The 19137-nt window shown below is 45.4% G+C and overlaps 1 protein-coding gene across 1 annotated transcript; it reads right to left on the bottom strand.

Annotated features, from left to right (window-relative positions):
* Positions 1 to 298: 298 nt before the first annotated feature.
* On the bottom strand, positions 299 to 837 carry LOC146209605 (uncharacterized). The gene is made up of 2 exons (XM_084580640.1): positions 544 to 837; positions 299 to 481 (listed from the first exon to the last, which is right to left on the bottom strand). Exons 1-2 carry the CDS (start codon positions 835 to 837, stop codon positions 299 to 301), a joined length of 477 nt encoding a protein of 158 aa, XP_084436766.1.
* Between the last annotated feature and the right edge of the window lie 18300 nt (positions 838 to 19137).

The following is a 19137-nucleotide window of genomic DNA, read 5'->3' as shown; positions in this document are numbered from 1 at the left end:
AGATGTCGCACATTAAGTGTAAAGTAATAACAAACCTCTGTACAGCTGCTTCTCTACTCAACCGAAATTCAGGGTGGTGTTCGTTGACCTTGTAAAGCCTATATTTCGTGATCAAGCACATGCCTGAATGGAGAATTGACGCGAGAGAATTGCGTGTGAACGACGGCCTAGTCGAGTGGTTGCAGTACCTGCGCTGGCAGTGGGCGTCCTAGGTAAACATGTTTTAAAACATGCTAAATTATTGGCCTGGCAAGGATTGTAAACATCAGTATTGCTCTTACCTGAAAATAGATCCTTATCAACTTCTTCGTGTCGATCTTTGGGATGATTGCCTATTGCACGCGCATGGCAGGTCCGTGCACGACGTATGGTGGTGGCTGTTGATATAAACATTCAACGCAGCAGCGTGCTTGCACCAGCCTTCACGCCCCGCCTTGCAGGTGCAGGTGGTTTTCACCGTCTTCCGATCACCCCCAGAAACCTAAGGAACCACAATAACAGATCAGACACGTCTGCACTTGCTAGCTAAAACAAGGTGCTTACCTCTAGCAGCACGTCGTAGTCAATGCTCTTCATCTTGGCTACGCATTTTTCGATTACATCCGACGGCCCCACAGCGCTGGACATTTCTTCGCGAACGCCGTAAATGTGCTGATAAGCATACGGATCTCTGCCACGCTGAACACTGATACCTTTGAAAAACTCGTCCACGTTTTCAATTCGCTTGAAGTCGCAAAACAGTACGCGACTGCCATTCTCGAAATGCGCGCTGGAGGCGGAACGCGACCGGCTGTGCGGTAGGTGGCGCTCGTAGTTCGGGAGTAGTAGCGCCCTCATACCAGCACACGAGGAGAATAGTGCGAAAGTACTTAAAGCTATCTATCAATGACCAAGCATTTTTCCCGTCTGGCGTGTGCTGTCGCTTTGTTTGGCTAAGTTCTATGTTCAAGTCCCAAGACGTGGCTTCGCGGCAGTGATTCAAATGGTGCCGATATCGCGCCGTTAATGCACTAATTTACCTGATAGCTATTTCAAATCCGGCAGCAGAGGAAGGATATTTGAATTTTGCCAGGCAAATAAAGGTCCCCGACACAACAAAGCGTCGTTAAATAATAACGTTTTAATCTTGCATAGAGAAAAAGCGGCTAGACAAGCAGATTCAATAAAGAAAAGAGACGTGCACGTTAACAAAGCAGTTCTTTTGACTGAAAATCTCACCAGGCCGGAAAGCACCGCTTCTTTTCTAAACTCGGAGTACAAAAGGAAATGCCGAAGGAGTCCGAGGCAGACACGTATCGACCCACCAACCATGACCGGGCTTGCGTAGGTGAGGGAGGCACGCTGCCGCCGGGAAACGTTTTAAAATTAGCCAGAGTAGGGGACTCCCTCCCTGAGAGCTGCACTTTGAGAAACCTTCGCAAACGCAGGCAAGGCAGATGGTGAAAAAATGCGTGTGTGCAAGTCTCGTCGTCACACCACTGAAATAGCCAAAATGCCCGTCGTTCTGGATGAATCCTCTCCGTCCGCTACGGCCGCGTCGGTGATCAAACACGAGGGGGCCAAGTGATATAAGGTCATACAGAACATTTCAAGTATAGTTGAGTAAGTAATTCTGTTGATGAATACCGTGCTAGTAAGCCTGCCGGCAAACCCAGAGTCAGGCAGGTCCCTTGCTCCGCCCCTCTGGCATTCTTCGACGAAGGTCGATCACACTTGGCATTTCCTGATTAATATGAATTTATTTACAAATTGCGCGCATTTCGTACGTATCACCAGGAGCGCGGTCTCTCCGCACGACACTCCAATTCAGTCCCTTCTGTCGTCTTTTCTCGTCCCTCGTCCACCGTGCTCGCTCCGACCCCTCTCTCCCTCCTAGAGTCCTTCTCTCCAGGTCCACGGCTGTCTTCGCGTCCCAAGCTTCCAACACTTCCAAGGTTCGAACGTTTCCCAGAAGCTGGGGACCGTTGCAGGCTCCCGCTCCCAGCCGCGGGCAGCGGCCAGCTCGGAGACACGGGCAGTGCGCCTTGCGGGAGCCCACACATTTCTCCTCCTTGCCGTCCTCCCGGCGCCTGCTCTGCTTTCGAGAATGTGTTTTGTCCGCCAACGTTTCGCGGGGCGCATTTCATACACAAACGCACAAAAGCCGATCGTTCGTTTTCCCGGTGCTTGGAGGAACCCACAGCGTACATGACACCCAGTATGCTGAATAAAGTAATTTTTTTTAAATCATGGCATTGCCTCTCTGATAACCTATGAACAATTTTAGACTTGTATGAATCCTTTTTATTGAATGAAGGAATGTTGACTAAAATCGCAAAGGTGGCGGTTTGAATACGTTCTGAAGTGAGCGCCAAAGTGATCGAAATCGCCAGATAGATTGTGGGTTCCAAACGACACTTAACGGTAGGTGGTCAGAAGTCCTTATGGACGTACACGCCAAGGCTATTAATTATTCGTATAATGTCAGTACGGTGCTTGTACTTTTGGCGAAAAGAATTCGGTGCCACCTTGAGAGCAAGCCGGATCAATAGACAGTCTTATTGCGTCTTATTGGATTCTGCTTGCTGATGGTTGCTGCTGCTCTCTGATTATGAGGAGACTAATCACCCTTTCTACAGAAGGAAAAGAGAAAAGTCTAGCCTTGCTGACCGTAGTTTGTTTATATATATATAGCGGCCGATGTGGCTGAGTTAGAAGAGCACCGGACGCGATGTTCGGAGGTCGTGGGTTCGGTTCCCACCATCGGCACGTTGTTTTTTTCTTCAACTTTGTGTTGAATTATATTTCCCCTAAACAGTTTACATTACTAATTTCTGTGATTATCAAAATAATTTTATATAAAAAAAGACGAAATACAATCCCCAATGCTTTCCTTGGCCTCGCCGACTGTTGGCTTCTTTCCTTGATGTATAATAACGAGCACCCTCATTTCCCCTTCATTTATCTGCTTGTAGCTTACGGGGGTCTCGGTTCTGGCAGTCTTGAAGCCATAGGTAGCGTAAAAGGGTTCTAGCACAGCTTTCGCCCTTGCTCTTGATCACGTTTTACGTGACGCTGGCGGTAACATAGGACGTTCCACGTCTGTCGCTATGGTTGAGGGTGGCGCTGGTGATCCCGCTCAAGGTTCGTATACAGATAACATTAATACCCAAGAAAGTAGCAGAGGGGACAGCGGCCGATGGAGCTCAGTTGGAAGAGCACCGGACGCGATATTCGGAGTTCGTGGGTTCGGTTCCCACCATCGGCACGTTGTTTTTTCTTCTACTTTATGTATAATTACTTTCCCCTAAACAGTTTACATTACTAATTTCTGTGATTATCCAAGTAATTTTCTAAAAAAAAAGACAGAATACAATCCCCAATGCTTTCCTTGGCCTCGCCGACTGTTGGCTTCTTTCCTTCATGTATTATAACGAGCACCCTCATTTCCCCTTCATTTATCTTCTTGTAGCTTATGGGGATCTCTGTTCTGGCAGTCCTGAAGCCATAGGTAGCGTATGAGGATTCTAGCACAGCTTTCCCCCTTGCTCTTGATCACGTTCTACGTGACGCTGGCGGTAACACAGGACGTTCCACGTCTGGCGCTATGTTTGAGGGTGGCGCTGGTGAACACTCTCAAGGTTCGGAAGGGACAGCGGCCGATGTAGCTCAGTTGGAAGAGCACCGGACGCGATATTCGGAGGTCGTGGGTTCGGTTCCCACCATCGGCACGCTGTTTTTTCTTCTACTTTGTGTTTAATTATCTTTCCCCTAAACAGTTTACATTACTAATTTCTGTGATTATCCAAGTGATTTTCTATAAAAAAAAGACAAATTACAATCCCCAATGCTTTCCTTGGCCTCGCCGACTGTTGGCTTCTTTCCTTCATTTATATATATATATATATATATATATATATATATATATATATATATATATATATATATATATATATATATATATATATATATATATATATATATATATATATATTGTTGAGCTTGTCTTCCATGTGAGGGCGATACCAGTAGAGGCAGTGACATCTATGCACTAAGAAACGTGAGTTCGTGGCAGCGCTGTTCCAGTAGATATCTTTTTTGGCATCTTTTTCATAAAAAAGCTAGAATTTGTTCGTCCTGGTGGAAACGTTCCCAACCATAACGCAGTGGCAGTAATGCGTATACTGCGACTGGTTATAGAAATGTACGCTGTACCTGGCAAGTTTTTTTTATATTTTGAATTTACAAATGGCAGAATATACAGAACGAAAGCGAAATGGTTAAGCATCGATGCCTTTTTGGATCTTTACACTTGTTTACAAAGCGGAACTTGTCGCGTTAACATTCGTCCGCTGAGCGACGTGGTCACTGGTTTGGACAAGGATTACGGTGTACGTGATGAGTGCGCCAGTCATCTGTAAAATAAATAAGAATGTATATATATATATATATATATATATATATATATATATATATATATATATATATATATATATATATATATATATATATATAAATATAATTGATATAGTGTGCAACGCCACTTCTGTTGGACCGCCACCGAGACCAAACTGGCTGAAAAACCATTCTGAAGTTTTTTCAGTAGTCACTCCTGAACCTTGATTATTCGCAGCTGCTTCAGTGATCCAAACGCTCTTTTTTGCACGCATCGTAGACAAACTTATCATGATATAGATAGGAAAAGTGAAACAAGTTGACAGGCAACGCGCCTCACTACTGGAGCCTCAGGTAGGGTGATCGCGGGGTAGAGTCATTTTCCTTTTATTCACCTGTGAGTATTGAGGTGGCCTTGAGGTGTGGCTATAAATATCGGATATCGGGCTTATTAATCACTTCCGGTACAGACGAAAGTCGACAACAGCGCTAAGAAAGAGCATATGACCAGAATGCTGAAAGCGGGAGGTCTAGAGAATTACCTGGACGTGTCGAGAACCTACGTCTTTTAGAACTCGCATAAGTAAGTCGAAAATTTCTGCTGATACGGTTGCCCGTTTACCTTGCAGATAACCTTGTTGCAAAATACCTCTCTGACAAGCCATTAATATTAGTCGTAGTGCTGGTAGCCGGTGAATTAAATACACTATATATTGTGGGGCGAGTTGGTGGAGCGCTGCCTAGCAGAAAGTAAAATATCGCTACTTTTTACTCGAAGAACAGAGAAAGAGACGCACGCGTGTGCCAATTCGAAATATGTTTACTGAAGGGCGCATATTTCATATATTCAGGCCGAATGTGGGGAAATCATGTGCATTTTAGGTGACATAGAGACGCCATATTGCATAATTAGAACTAATCTGGGCAGAGTACACTCATTTTTTTAGGAATCTGTGTTCACTTGCTCGATGCGAGATAAGAAGCCTAGACGATGAAGTTAGAAAAAATTGGGTCCAACTTTTATCAGGAAGCTCATTAGTGAAGACGCCGTTGCTATGTTGTCCAAACCGTAAAACATAATTTGCAGCAATGTCATCATTGTAACATGTGTTACTCCTGTTTGGGTTTAGCAAATATTCATCAACATATCAAAATATTTGGATTAGATCTGTTTTGATTTAATGAAGCTAAAATGGTGTCATTTGGAGCACGGAAAATGTTGCACAAAACTTTTACGGGACATGAACCAAAACAGATGCCCCCACCTTTAAGCTGGGCGAAATGAGTGCATGCTGGCGCTACTTTCCTAGGGCAAAGAAACATGTTTACCATTTGATTCGACAGAATCAAAAAGAGAAGGGCTAAGAGGACGTTTTCTGGCAATATAGAATCCACACTGCTCACGTCGAATCTTCACATGACGCAGGCGAGGCGAGAAGGTATCGAGACTGCGCAAAATAGGATTGCTGCCATAACCGAGACATTGCTGCAGAAAATCAATGGTAGATGAAAGGGGAAATTTGCCCCGCTGGGGTGGTGTAGTGGTTACGGCGCTCGACTACTGTGCCCAAAAACTCGGGATCAAATCCCGGCCTCAGCGGCCGCTTTTCGTTGAAGGTGACCAGCAAGGCGCCCGTGTACTGTGCGATGTCAGTGCACATTAAAGAACACCAGGTGGCTGAACTTTCCGAAGTCCTCCACTACGGCATCTCTCATAGCCTGAGTCGCTGTGGGACGTTAAACCCACAAACCAAAAACCATGAAAGGGGAAAACTGGAAAGAAGAATTTGGCAAAGAAAAACCAGTGGTAATAGCATTCATTCACAAGGAGCCCGACAACCTCATGGCAATGTGTATATAATCTCTATGGTTTTCTCTGCCCCTTGCAAATTGGCCGGAATGCGACCAAAGTCACCTTCAGGGGAATTAACACTTTGGGCCGTGGAAAAAGATGAAGAAAGCCTTACGTACGACGTAAACACGAATGTGGTCTACGGATCCCCTTTCTTGTGATAGTGTACAGGTGCGGTCATAAGCAAACGGAGCACGCTTTTCTGTTCAAACTAGAATCTCGCCTTTTGCACTGGAGACAGGGAAATAGTATTTGTCCAAGTGAAAGGGCAGTGCATGCACATGCCACGACTGCTAGTTTTATTTATGCGAGGCATTAAAAAATTTAGAAGAAAATAGCGTCGTCAGTTCACTTTTGTTCTCGCCGGTACATCGGTCAAACTTAGAGTTGCTTTAGCGGACAAGCCAGAGAACATGAAAGGTTGTTGCACCATGCATCGAGCCAGCTGCCGCCCTTGAATAGATGTAAACGGAAAATGAAACGAGCCATAACCGCAGAACAAAATTATAACTTGAAGTAATGATGATTTATTTCAGCTCAAAGAGAGGCGACAGGTGGGTCAGCGCTACTTATATCTCCCTTCGAGAAAGGGAATAAAGGAATATATATGACTGAAATATTAGTGTAATCTCTCCTCATTATTGTAAAAAGGTGTAATTGTTTATATAGGGTCAATTATATTCCCCAGAAATGCGTATGCTTACACGATCTTCGGGCTAAATATATGCACACTTTCCGTCACCGCACACTTTCCGTCACCGCCTATGCAGTGTTTTTCTGTGTCCTTTCTGCAGAAAGCAGCGGCCGCTTGACGTAAGCTAAACATCCAAATACTTATGTCATTTTGTATGATAATATCCATAGCTCTTGCCCAGTATATGTAGAATTCAGGACGAAAAATAATTTCAACCCAGGAAAGATTTTAAGGAGAAAAATGTGCCGACGATTACGTTACTTCTAAATGCGAAATTTGAGCGCAGCTCATCAGCTGCTTCACCTTTACGATAGATTGAGGCAAAGATTTCGAGCAAGACATGTATGTACAATTACATACGTTTGTTTCCACACATATGTTTCCAAGAAACACTCCGCTAACAGTTATTGACTGGTATGAAGGAAGCTTTGTGGCCGAAGAAATGAATAGAGCAATTAAGTTATCGGGATACGCGGGAGGCAGCGCGTGGGCGCATAGGAACGTTGCGCGGCGAAGAGATAGCAGCGACTGACTGATGGCGCGGTCGCATCTAGCGGTTCAAGACAACGCGGCTCTGCGTTTCGGCTTGGTATGTACGCATCGTGATCCACTGATAGCGAGCCGGCAAGTCGGCAACCGGAGAACTTGAACACCGTCGTAGCCACGCAGGAAGAGACGGTAGGGGTACACGCAGCTGCGAACGGTGCTGGCAGGAGCGCGAAAAACAATTGGAGAACATGCGCGGTCGGCTCCACTGAGAAAAAGGGAGGGGGAAGGACCGCGCGCTGCCCCAGCTACGAAACTGGTTGCAAGAGACAATGCCCACGACGATGCCAACGACGACGCGGAACGCAGGAACGGCCACCAAAGAGCTGCGCTTTAAAACTACTCTGATAGACATCTAATGCAGCTCGTTCTGTTTTTAAGTTCCCCTTAACTGCACTTGTACGGACGGACTACAGACGAGCGAATGAGCAATGTAGGAGGTTCAGCTGTACACCACAACCTGTCGTGATATCGCGAGCGACTTGCGAGCCGATGTTGTGCCACTCATCCCACACTTCTGATAAGCTGCGCATGGAGCGCTAGCATTGATTTATAATAACACGACGTTCTGGAAAATAAACGCGCCTTATGAGCGCTGCTCATCGGCGCCCGTTCCTGCGTTTCGCGTCGTCGTCGTCGTCGCGGTTGTCCTTCCTAACCAGCTCCACATCCGCGGCAGCGTGCGCTCTTGCCGCAACCGTTCGCCGCTGCGCGCACTCTCCCCCATCGTGTTCTCCAGTTACTACGCGTGCTCCTGCCGCCACCGTTCGCTGCTGCGTGTGCCCTTCACCTCCCTCCATCTTCCTCCATATCGGCGACAGTGTGTGTTCTGCAACGGCTGCGCTCGTTCCTGCCACCGCCGTGTGCGGTTGCGAGTACCCCTCCCCCGTCTTCCTGCGTGGCGGCGTCATCAGCGAATCGCGGTGCGTGCATCCCAAGCCGAAAGCAGAGCCATGTTGACTTGACTCACTAGCGGCGCCAGCGGAATCAGTCGGTCGCAGCGATATCTTCGCTGCGGAATGTACCTGTGGGCCCACGGGCGACCTCAAGCAACCTTCCAAAGACTTAACTGCTCTTTTCGCTCCTCCTCCAACGCCATCACTGTGCGGCGGTAATCAGAGCGCCGGATCGGTGGTGGCGGATCTCAATTTGGGCACAGCCCGAGCCGAAAAGCTTACTTTAATATATATAAAACCTGATATAGCTGATAAGCTCAGCTCAAAATGCACATTAGGAATTAAGGCAATCATCGGCAGTTTTTTTTGTTGGACCTTCGTCGTCGCTCGACGTAGTTATTACACTCGCAAAATATTGCTAGCTATAATGGTATTGATGAAAATGAAGATCTTTGGGCGTTTTTTCATTCTATTGTGCTCTATTACTGACCCGTCTGCCATGAAACATTTTTGACCCACCATTCTGCGCTCACCAGCATATCTAATGCCGCCTTCCACTTCTAGCTCAGCTTGCCAATTCAGTGCACGCAATTGCATGCTCAACTTGCTATGGAAAAACTCTTTTCGCTACCGTTCCATATCCGCCTCCTTTCTGGAGTTGATGCCATTTTGTAGCTTTGATGCCTCATCATGCCCTAGCGGAAGAGGTGTCAATAGCCCTAGCAATCTCTGAAGCAAACCGAAGACAACACAGTTACCGGATAGTATCGGGCTCGGAAACCACCTATCCAGCCTTCCAAAGCAACAGGATTCATCGCATAGCAAACAAGTTCCTAGCCGGCTGGCCAGAAGAAAATGACCCAAGTAGGATACACACGATTGTTTGGGTCCCCCACGCTTGGGTAGAGGGTAACATTAGAGTAGATGCCATCGTCCCAGGTGTCACTAGCCGGGCGGTGGAGCCATCAGTGGAGCTTTTCACAACGCCAGAAACATACGGGGAAACAATACGAGCGTGTATGGAGAGGCGTAGAAAGTACGCACTTCCACATGACACACCAAGCCGAGAACAAGTCACTACACTTCAATGCCTACAAACAAACACATATCCAGAGTCCAGTACCACAAGATATAGCCAACACAATACAAAAGCGAATGTGTCTGGTGCGAAGACACTGCTACACTATACCACACAAAAAGGGGATATAGGACAAGCCCCATAATGACTGAAATAGATAGCCCTTGTCCTGAGCAGTGAGGTGACCTTCTAGTCGACTCGGACGCACAGCATCACCTCATGCTGGTGCAGTGGGCGAGAGCCGCTGCTGAAGCCGACGGACTCCTGGACAGAGGACTGCCAACTACTGCTCTTTCCTAACCCACTACCCCTAACTCCAATTTCCCCCAATAAAGGTTATCAATGAATCAATCATCGAGCTCCAGACCTTTTTGATTGCCGTTGTGCATGAAATGCATAATTACCTCAGTATTAATCTTACGGTTTTTTGCACACTTTCGACCGCATACGTTTTCGACTCTTTTGGTCGCGCCTGTGCTACTCTGTACGCTGTATGTGGGTGCCGCTACATGTGTAGGCGCCAGGAGCACTTTAACGTTTTGGACATAGGATTTTTTTGCCTATCAGCGATTCCTTTTGAACTTTTTTACCGCGTTGGACTGAATCTTCTGGGACCATTTTTTGATGCCACTTCCGAAAATTGATGTGCTGTCACTGCTACAGTCTACGCCCTCTGGTGGGACTGCATACGCCATTCCGAAAATTACTACTATTACCGCTGCCGATTTCTACGCGACGGTACATTGCATTACGCTACTACCTGTTACCTCATCATGTAGACCACGGCCGTACCTTTGTTTCGACTGTGGTCAAAGGCAACTTCTGTTCCTTCCTCATCAAACATTAAGGTACCATCGCCTATCACCCGCGAACAAACTTCCTGAGCATTGCAAGAGCGTTCACTAGTACGCCTGCATTTCAAGTTTCAGATACTATCATGCCTGGAATATAGCTTCTCAATACATTACGTTTCATTAAGCTTCTGTTTTCATACTGCTTCCGGTCGTTGTGAGTTCTACCGTTTGTTCGCTCGTGAGCTTTGATTACATATTACCATATTTCTGGCTACTACTGCTGCTAAAACGCTTGGAGAAGCCTGCGATACCATTGCTCATGCTGATAGTGCTCGCTAACATGCATCCTCCCGAGGAGCCTCGTAATCATCACACCGAAAGGACGACAATCGCCATTATCACAAGGTTTCTTGTCATTTTGGTCCCTCGCCTTGATGTAGAGGGACGATATCTCATCATACCAGATGCTTTGAAAAACTTCATGCCATTGTTTTGGACCATGTCGTCCTTCCACGGTCGCACTGTCCTTCCCAGAGTCTATATAGTTTCGCCCAGTAGGAAATCATGCATGGCTCGTACTGGCATCACTATCATTTGTCGTGCCCTGGAAGTGATTAACTGACACCGGGATATTGTGTTGTCTTTTTTGAGGGGCTCTACCACGGATAAGGTAAGCTACTAGGATGACGATCAAGTGTTTGACGTGTTGCCCTGTGCCCTAAAACCGCTGAGATCTACTATGCTTCAGACGGCGTTGTATCTACAGCAGAGTATTGAGGAACGCTGTCATATGATTTAGATAGGTAAACAAATTGCACAGGAAACTTTAACATATGTGCATGTTTGGAAAGCGAGAGCATCAATGTCGCATCATGAGTTTATTTCCGAGACTATTAGGCCCCACCGCGTGCAAAAAAAATCGCGCTTGCTCTTAAATAGTCGAACCAGCAGTTAGAAACAGTTTAAGATGCCCTGATCGACTTCTTGAAGGGTTCCTCTATGTTGTTTGGAATGTGGGGATCTACACCAGTGGGACACCCAGGTGTGTTAAATGGGCATGTGTGCCGCTTTCGGTGTACCATTAATGTACAATTGGTGTACCATAAAGCACGTGCAGGCACATTGAAATCTATTTCAAAGGCCGCGCATCTAGAGTGCAGGATTTTGCTCTCTCTCTTGTCTGATGCGGTCTGCCAATATTTCACAGGGCTAGTTTATGTCACTTGTTTCTAGCAAAGGAAGTTGCCAATTACTCACGTGCACGACGTCTATGCATAGCGTTCATAGTTGTTTGCAATTGTTTTGCAGTGGTTGTACCACGGAGCTCATGCGACGTGATTACCTCTTCGAACTTCTCAGCGCCGGAGGGGTAGGTTTAGTCCATCGTTATGTGCGGCGGATTGCTACCCGCATTTTTTTCCTGATAAATCCTACCTTCGAGAATTCTGCAACGAGAGCTACACTAGGCTACAAGTAGACGAATTCCCCGTGGTCGACAGAGGCCAGTTGCGCATGCGCCCTTACTATAGCAGCCAGAGGGAAGTACCAGGTGCAGAGTGCGTTTCGCTGTCTCAGCGGCAGTGCACCCGCTCCACCGTCGGAGCCCCGTGTGACGTCACGCGGGTGAGCAGTTGTGCGCATGCGTTGATACCCTGGTAACCAGAAAGACCCAAAGGTGCACCGCACGCTATCAACTGAGCTCCGCGTCATATGCCCCGCTGCATGCAATTTCACAAATCATCAGCAGTTATCTTTGTCAAGCAAAATGAATAAACTATGTGTACATCCAACGTCTTTCATTGCTAAACATACAGTGACCAGAACAATCTCAGTCAGGTAAACGTGCCTATCGCCACGTATACCCTGGCGTAGCCGAACTAAGCAACTGCCAATTTTTTGTATATAAGTATATACCCCACAGTTAAACTTTCGCTTACTTTTTTCAAGAATTTTTCGAAACAATTTTAGTTGATGCTTTACCGAGATGGGTTGCATGCTGTCACTTCGCTGCCTATTATTGTTTGTGAAGTATATGCGTGAGGTGTATTAGGCAAAAAAGCCTGGTTTTTTCGTGACGAAAAGCCGTCGTAGTACCCGTTTTCTAGTCAGCTTTAAAGGAGAAGCCGAAACCGTGCAGGGCAAAACATTTATTTGGCGCCGATGCGAAAGCCACCAGAAATCCTGCATGGTGCGCCTCTGCCAACATATATGCGCCACCGCATTTTTGTGCGCATTGCGCATATACTTCAATGCGAAGTTGGAAAACGCTCCAGAAAAATGATGGGCTTTTAGTATGTAGTGCATATATGATACATGTAGAGTTAATTGTTTGGTTGATTGGTATGAGGTGGTTTAGAGTGTGATTAATTGTTTGGGCTCCGAAATCAACGTGGCATAGAAGAATAATCTCATGTCTGAGTAACGCAGTTTTAACGCTTTTAATGAAGTCTGTGGCTGTTAATACTGAAGCAAAGTGGTCTGGCGTCATACTAGATGCTTGTGATAGTGCAGGGACTTTGAGGACGGGCCGTCCAGTGATAGCGGAGCTCGGTTATCAAGATGAATAGCTAAGACGGATGCTGCAGAACGCTCAGTATAAGGTAGCTAGACGGTTGAAGCGAAGGCGGGGTGCCGAGGTAAGAAATTCAGAAGATCGACTCTACTCTTAAAGCGAAGTTTAAATGTCCTTCTAAATTTATTTGTAATAAGTTTTCTGGCATACCGTATTTCGAACGTTTTATTAATCCTTGTCGCGAATCGCTGGTAAAAAGATTCATTTCGATGCTTTTCCTTTCTCCCATTTACCCATCGATATATTTTGACTGTCAATATTGGCCTTAGCGGAAGCAAAAATATTACTGATCACTTTGATCTAAGACATTTTCTACAAGTTGGATTAGGAAACATTGCTTGCGAATTTGGCTTCAGAGAAAGGGCATACTTGTGTCGGCTGTGAAATGTGTCTTCCGAGATAAATGCGCATAAACTGAGCATTGATTTATCGATTGCAAGGACGCATTGATATATTTGCCTGTCTTGAAACGGAACTCGGGAAGTGAAATTACTCGTCTTCTCTTACCGTTTGATCGTTGTCGCGATGTATTATGCTTTTTTTTATTCGAACACACAGATTATTGAAACCTAGTCTGATGGACAGGTGCAGTGGGTCATTAGCTTTGACAAAATCTCATTTCGGCCAAATGAATTTCGAACTTAAATATATTTTTGAAAAGAACGACTCTGAACCAGCTTGACATTCTCTCTTCGTGGAGTGCTCTGCGTTAACTGCCGTCTAGTGCTCTGTTCCTCTTTTTCTTGAGATATATTTTGTGGCGTTTCTTTAAAGCTTTTTAAATAGTTCATATAAGAATAGGATATTTTCAAGGTAATAAATGCAGCAAAATAAAAAATGCATTGTACAGCCTTATTGCTCGCTTGTTCCACTAGAAACCGAAGGATCACCGACCATTGAAATTCCATCTGCGGCGCAAAATTGTTTCTGAACTGAAATAAATTGCTTCACAAATTAACGCGTTTGAGACATGCTGCAGCCTTTATTTAGCATTTACGCGCAATGTTTAGAGTGACCTTCATGAGGGTTTTGAATTTGCCTCACAAGGTGACGGGGCTGTGTCATCAAGGGACGTCTGAACTGAAAGGCAACAATGCTTCCAGAAAAAATGGGTGGTTTTGAAGAGCCAAATCGTTCTGAGGAACACCTATGGCTTACTATGTCAACACGTCTATCCTGGGAACTTAAACCAGTGCTTAATCCGGTTGTGCATGCTCAACGTTGCTTGATTTCTTGGGGTAACCACTTTAGGCGATCATTTGACAATTTTTCTCTTAGGTAGCTAAAAATATTCCAACAAGAAAAGCTGGCACAAAACTAAGCTCAAGATCGCTTTGCCAGATTTCACTATCAGAAAAACGCAAGCACCCTTCATGACGGCATACCGATGGCAGTATTCAATTGATTAAATGGGTTTTGGATGGAGCATCCTTGATACATTGGCCCAGTGTTTAGGGGCCCATGAAACGGTAGATATTTCAGTGCGTACAGAATCACACCGTAAGAAACAATTAAAATATACTTTCGTGCTCTTGCAGGTGGGCTGTATAGTGAAGGCGGTCGCTATTTAATCCAAGAGCTTAGGAATTACATAAAAAATGAGACATGAGAAATGCAAAAATAAGGAATTAAATAGCAATAATGTATAAAAAATGTTACTGTATAGCTTTTATGCCTCCTCGCCTCTTTAAAGTCCTGATTATCGCTCTTTTTAAAATGAATAAAATTTGGAATGATGTTTGTGATGCTATATTTATGATCTGGTGTTTTACAAGCCACAAAGTAAATTTGGCTCCATCAAATAAATAAAATTGCATTACGGTAATAGTAATATTTTATGTTATGTAAATAAACAGAGCAATTAAGTTATCGGGATACTGCGGGTGGCACCGCGTGGGCGCATAGGAACGTTGCGCGGCGAAGAGATAGCAGCGACTGACTGATGCCGCTAACGCCGCTAGGGTGCGAAGACAACGTTGCTCTGCGTTTTGTCTTCGGATGCATGTACCGTGATCCGCTGATAGCGAGCCGGCGCTTCGGCAACCGGAAAAAACCCTCGCTACCACGCAGGATGAGGGTGGGTATACACAGCGGCAAACGGGGGTGGCAGGAGCGCGCAGCAATCAGATAACATGCGCGGTCGCCACCAAGGAAGAAGAGGGGCCTGAGCGGGGGGCTGAAAGTAGAGCGGAGATGGTTACGAGTAAACGCAGGAACCGGCGCCTAAGATCTGCGCTCTAAAATTCAACACGCTTTTAAAATTTTCATCACCAGCATTATGAACACTCTCGTTAGGTTTAAGACATTGTATGACCTAATTAGCCAACTGAAGGTGTCACTGTATTTAATGTCTAGATGTTTCAAAGCCCAGGAGGGTAAGGAGAACAGTTGCTTAAAAGGTAAGCTTGTGTGACGTTCGTTAACTACTTACCGTAACAATGAGCGGTTTGTTCAGAAGAAATAATCCTGCGCCGTTAATGTACATTCCTTCAGGATCAATGGTGCTATGCAAATGTTGAACCTGCACGTAGAGAACATGGTCCCATTTTTCGGGGCCGAAGAAGCAAAGTAATTGAAAAAGAAATACACTCACCTCTCTGAAGTACCTGTTTGCAGCCTGGACGGTCATAGTGCTCCGAGTGCTTTCCCTCAGCTTGTGTGTCTGAAGGAATTGGAGGATGGAACAACGAATTTCCTATTTTAGTATCATTGTTTTTAGAATTAATGTATTTTTCATCTGTTATCTTTACGTGCCACTAATATTTTCAGCCTTTAAATTTATAATTCCTCTAGAAATTGTTGCTTTAATTTGAGTGAAATTCTGTACATTCAGTACATCAGTGCAACATTTACGTTTTGCGACACTTCTTTAAGAGCTTCCCCTGATCTCATAGAGAAAATATTAAAGTGCCTTCTTATTTGAGAACTGTATGCCATTTTTGCGTCAAAAACAGCTAATGTCTGTTTATTGTTACATCTATTTTTTACATACGACTTTATGCGCAAGCGCTACAATGGAAGGTGTTATTTCGTAACAAAAAACAATATTCGCCCACTATAAAAGTTCAGTAATGCAGACATTGAAGCCCAACATGATGTTCTGTTTTGTAGATCCATTGCTATCATAAAAAAAGCTAGTTTTTGGAACCTAAATCGGCCAGTGTTGCACTCACCTCATCCGACAATGACTGACTGATGAATGCCAGTTCCAAAAAGCTGATTGAGGCATACCAGGCGTAAAGCGTACTTAAACGCACGTCTAAACGCATGACGCCATCCTTCCGTAGGGCATAAAATGTGATGCACTGCATCCAAAGCAATAATGCCGAAGAGAGGCTTAAGGCAGGGTTCCAAATTGCATTGATAAAACGTTTCATGTCCCTTATCTTTGACATGTTCTTTCGTACCGTGTCGACCGTCAGACATGTCCGTTGTTTGGATTGCAATAATGTAAAAGCGTTTTCTTCATCGGCAGCCGATCGACATTCGTCGAAAGCTCTCCTCTGTTCGCGCACGTAGCCGACAAGGACTTGGAAGATGGATCTCATTGCGAGGTACATTAGGGAGTCATAAAATAAGTAACCAGCAATGGAAACGAACCTAGCTGCAGTGACGACTATAGTCCACCATGACAAAGTTGTCTTGGAGATATGCTGAATGTAACCTAAGATCATTATGAGTGACATTCCAGTCGCTCCCGCCAAGATGAGAAACCTGAAGATGGTAATAATCCATTCGTTGTTTCTTAAATAATTTGTAAGAGGAGGTTTGTATGCCGAAGATATTTCATACTTAGAGCTCATGCGGAAGAACTCAAGGATGTGGCTAGAACCAAAGGTAATGGTCGCAAAATTAATGATTACTTTGACCATCAAAGCAATATTGAGGATTTCCGATATGGCTTCAGAAAAATTGCCAACAATATCCATCCGTATAGCCCTTTGTACGATCTGCTCACCTTGGAAATATAACACAGTGATGAACCATGCAAGAGAATAGAAGATGTAAGGAGTGAAAACCTTTGCCTCGGCCTGGTCAAGGCGATTGTGGGCTAGGTTGCTGATAAAAGAGCACCCGAAAATTAAGCACAGCCACTGGCAGAGGCAGAAACTGTTAACCATGTGACAGTTCCCGCTTTTCTGTGATTTTAGTGTTTTACGATGGTGGAACCGAGCAAGCCTCTTGTTGCAGCTCTCGAGATGCCCTGCAAGAAGCAAAAAAAAAGAAAGAATCAATACCTTCTCCGTCATTAAAACAGATATTCAGAAACCGCATCTTGCACCAATAAATATCTGAATGTCACATTATCAGCTGCAATTTTTTCTAGCGAGCTGTTCATCACTGTGCGCTGAGAGCGTGCGCAGCGAACTATTTTCATCCATATTAATACTGGATCCAATACAGTGGACTCTCATTCAACGAAGCCTATAAGGAGCGGTAAAATATGATCCACTTATCACAAGTTTCGGTAACGAGAGATTAGATTTATAATCGCTTGATCCACTTCCGCGCCGCTGTCTGTACACAACAGAAGGGCACGCATGCGGCAGTCTCGGTGGTAGGAGACCACGATATGCGAAATCTATGTAATATAGAGAACTGTACACAATAGCCGCGAATTTTATTGAGTGAAATAAAGCGTGAATGTTTTTTCAGGTTTATTAAAATTTAAATAAAGTGTGAATTCATTTCAGTTAGATACAGCAGTGACCGGGATTTACTGGTTTGTGAAAAACGGCGCTGTTTATTTTCGCTCTGGCATCATTTTGCTAATGGCTTCAACTGTATTAGACAGAACTCTTTTCGGGATGTCCTACTACATCGCAAGCGCCGCCTTTGTGAAGGTTCCACTATATAAGGTGTTGATGTTGTCTGTATTCTCCAACGCAGGTGTATTGTGCCGTTATTTATGCAGCATAATTGGATACTGAGTTCAAAACGAGACGTTCCACACACCAGCCAACCAGGCTTTGAGGCCTACATCTCACCGCGCACAACTTTCAGTACACGGCTGCTGCAAGTATCTGATGCGGGTGCAGTGCACGGAATGTTTGAGTACACCGGAAACAGCTGGAGACAAAAACCGAGGACGTGGTAGGAACTCGTACAGTTTGTGCTGTTTTGAGAGCATTTTCAGCTTCGTTTATGCAATAGTCATGAGTCCCAATAAGGTTTTTGTTTTCATTGCGTTCGTGCATATTGTTACGCCGCGTAGCGGCGTACTGAGAAGCTGCAGAAGCAGCAGAAGAAGAAGCGGTGGGAGCGAAGCGCGTGCAGTCTGATCCGGGTTTTTGTAGGCCGTGTGCGTCCGTCTTTCATACGAAGTTCACCTGTATTAAGACCAATTCATCTGTTACATTTGGTGCTAGGCGCTGGGTAAAAACGTTCTGGATCCGCCAGTGCCTCGTCGCAGGCGTCGTGTAGCAGGTTTGCCACCTTTATATCCTCAAGAGTACCTTTCATTGGCTATCACCCGCACGACGCAGACTCATGAACAGCGACCTGAGGAGACGACGGCCTTTCCCCACCAGCGAGAGCCGCGTACGTTCAACGGTGAGCCCGAAGATGACGTTGGGAATGGCTCCGACATTACGAAAGATGCAGCAAGTACAACCGATGGAACTCAATCGCACGTCTGTACAATGTTGTTTTCTTCCTCGGTGGCACAGCTTTGACTTGGTTTGGTAACAATGAAGAAATCCTGACGACCTGGGACCGATTTGTTGAAGAACCCTTGCGAAGAAGGAACGCGCTTAGCATCAGCTTTCCCAGAGAGTCCAGCTGCCCGGTGAGACATGCACATGTTATATCGAAGAAATATTGAAACTTTGTCGCATTGTAAACCGGCAGACGTCAGAGGAAGACAAGGTAGGGCACCTTCTCAAGGGGATTGCTGAGGATGTGTACAACGTTCTTATTTCGCGGGACAAACTTGGCACAGTTTCAGCCGTCATGAAGCAGTGCCGGGCATTCCAGGCGGTAAAAGCACGTCGAATAGCGCCCAAATTTGGCCGTCTTTCAAATGTGACAACTGTTGCCGGTATCGACATTCCGGAGGCTGAAGACATAGCTTCTATGGTTAGGAGGATTATACGCGAGGAGCTGGATATTCAGCGGCAACGTACAAAGTTCGATGTACCCTACCACCCGACATCGAGGTCTGTATCATTATGGGAACAACGCACTGCCATGGGTTGCACAAAATAACGGTGCACCATCTTACAACATTGGCGTCGAGCGGACCCTGCAACCAACATCGCACCCTTATTTCCAGCCGCGTCCAGCCCATCCGGATGAAGTGCCTCGTAGTCCTCCTCGTCGCGCTTCTGTC

This window comes from Amblyomma maculatum, chromosome 1 (genome assembly GCF_055883805.1).
Source record: "Amblyomma maculatum isolate TAMU_Amacu chromosome 1, ASM5588380v1, whole genome shotgun sequence".
NCBI classification, from domain to species: domain Eukaryota; kingdom Metazoa; phylum Arthropoda; class Arachnida; order Ixodida; family Ixodidae; genus Amblyomma; species Amblyomma maculatum.
The sequence above is the reverse complement of the archived record's forward strand: the minus strand, read 5'-3'. Positions and strand labels throughout refer to the sequence as shown.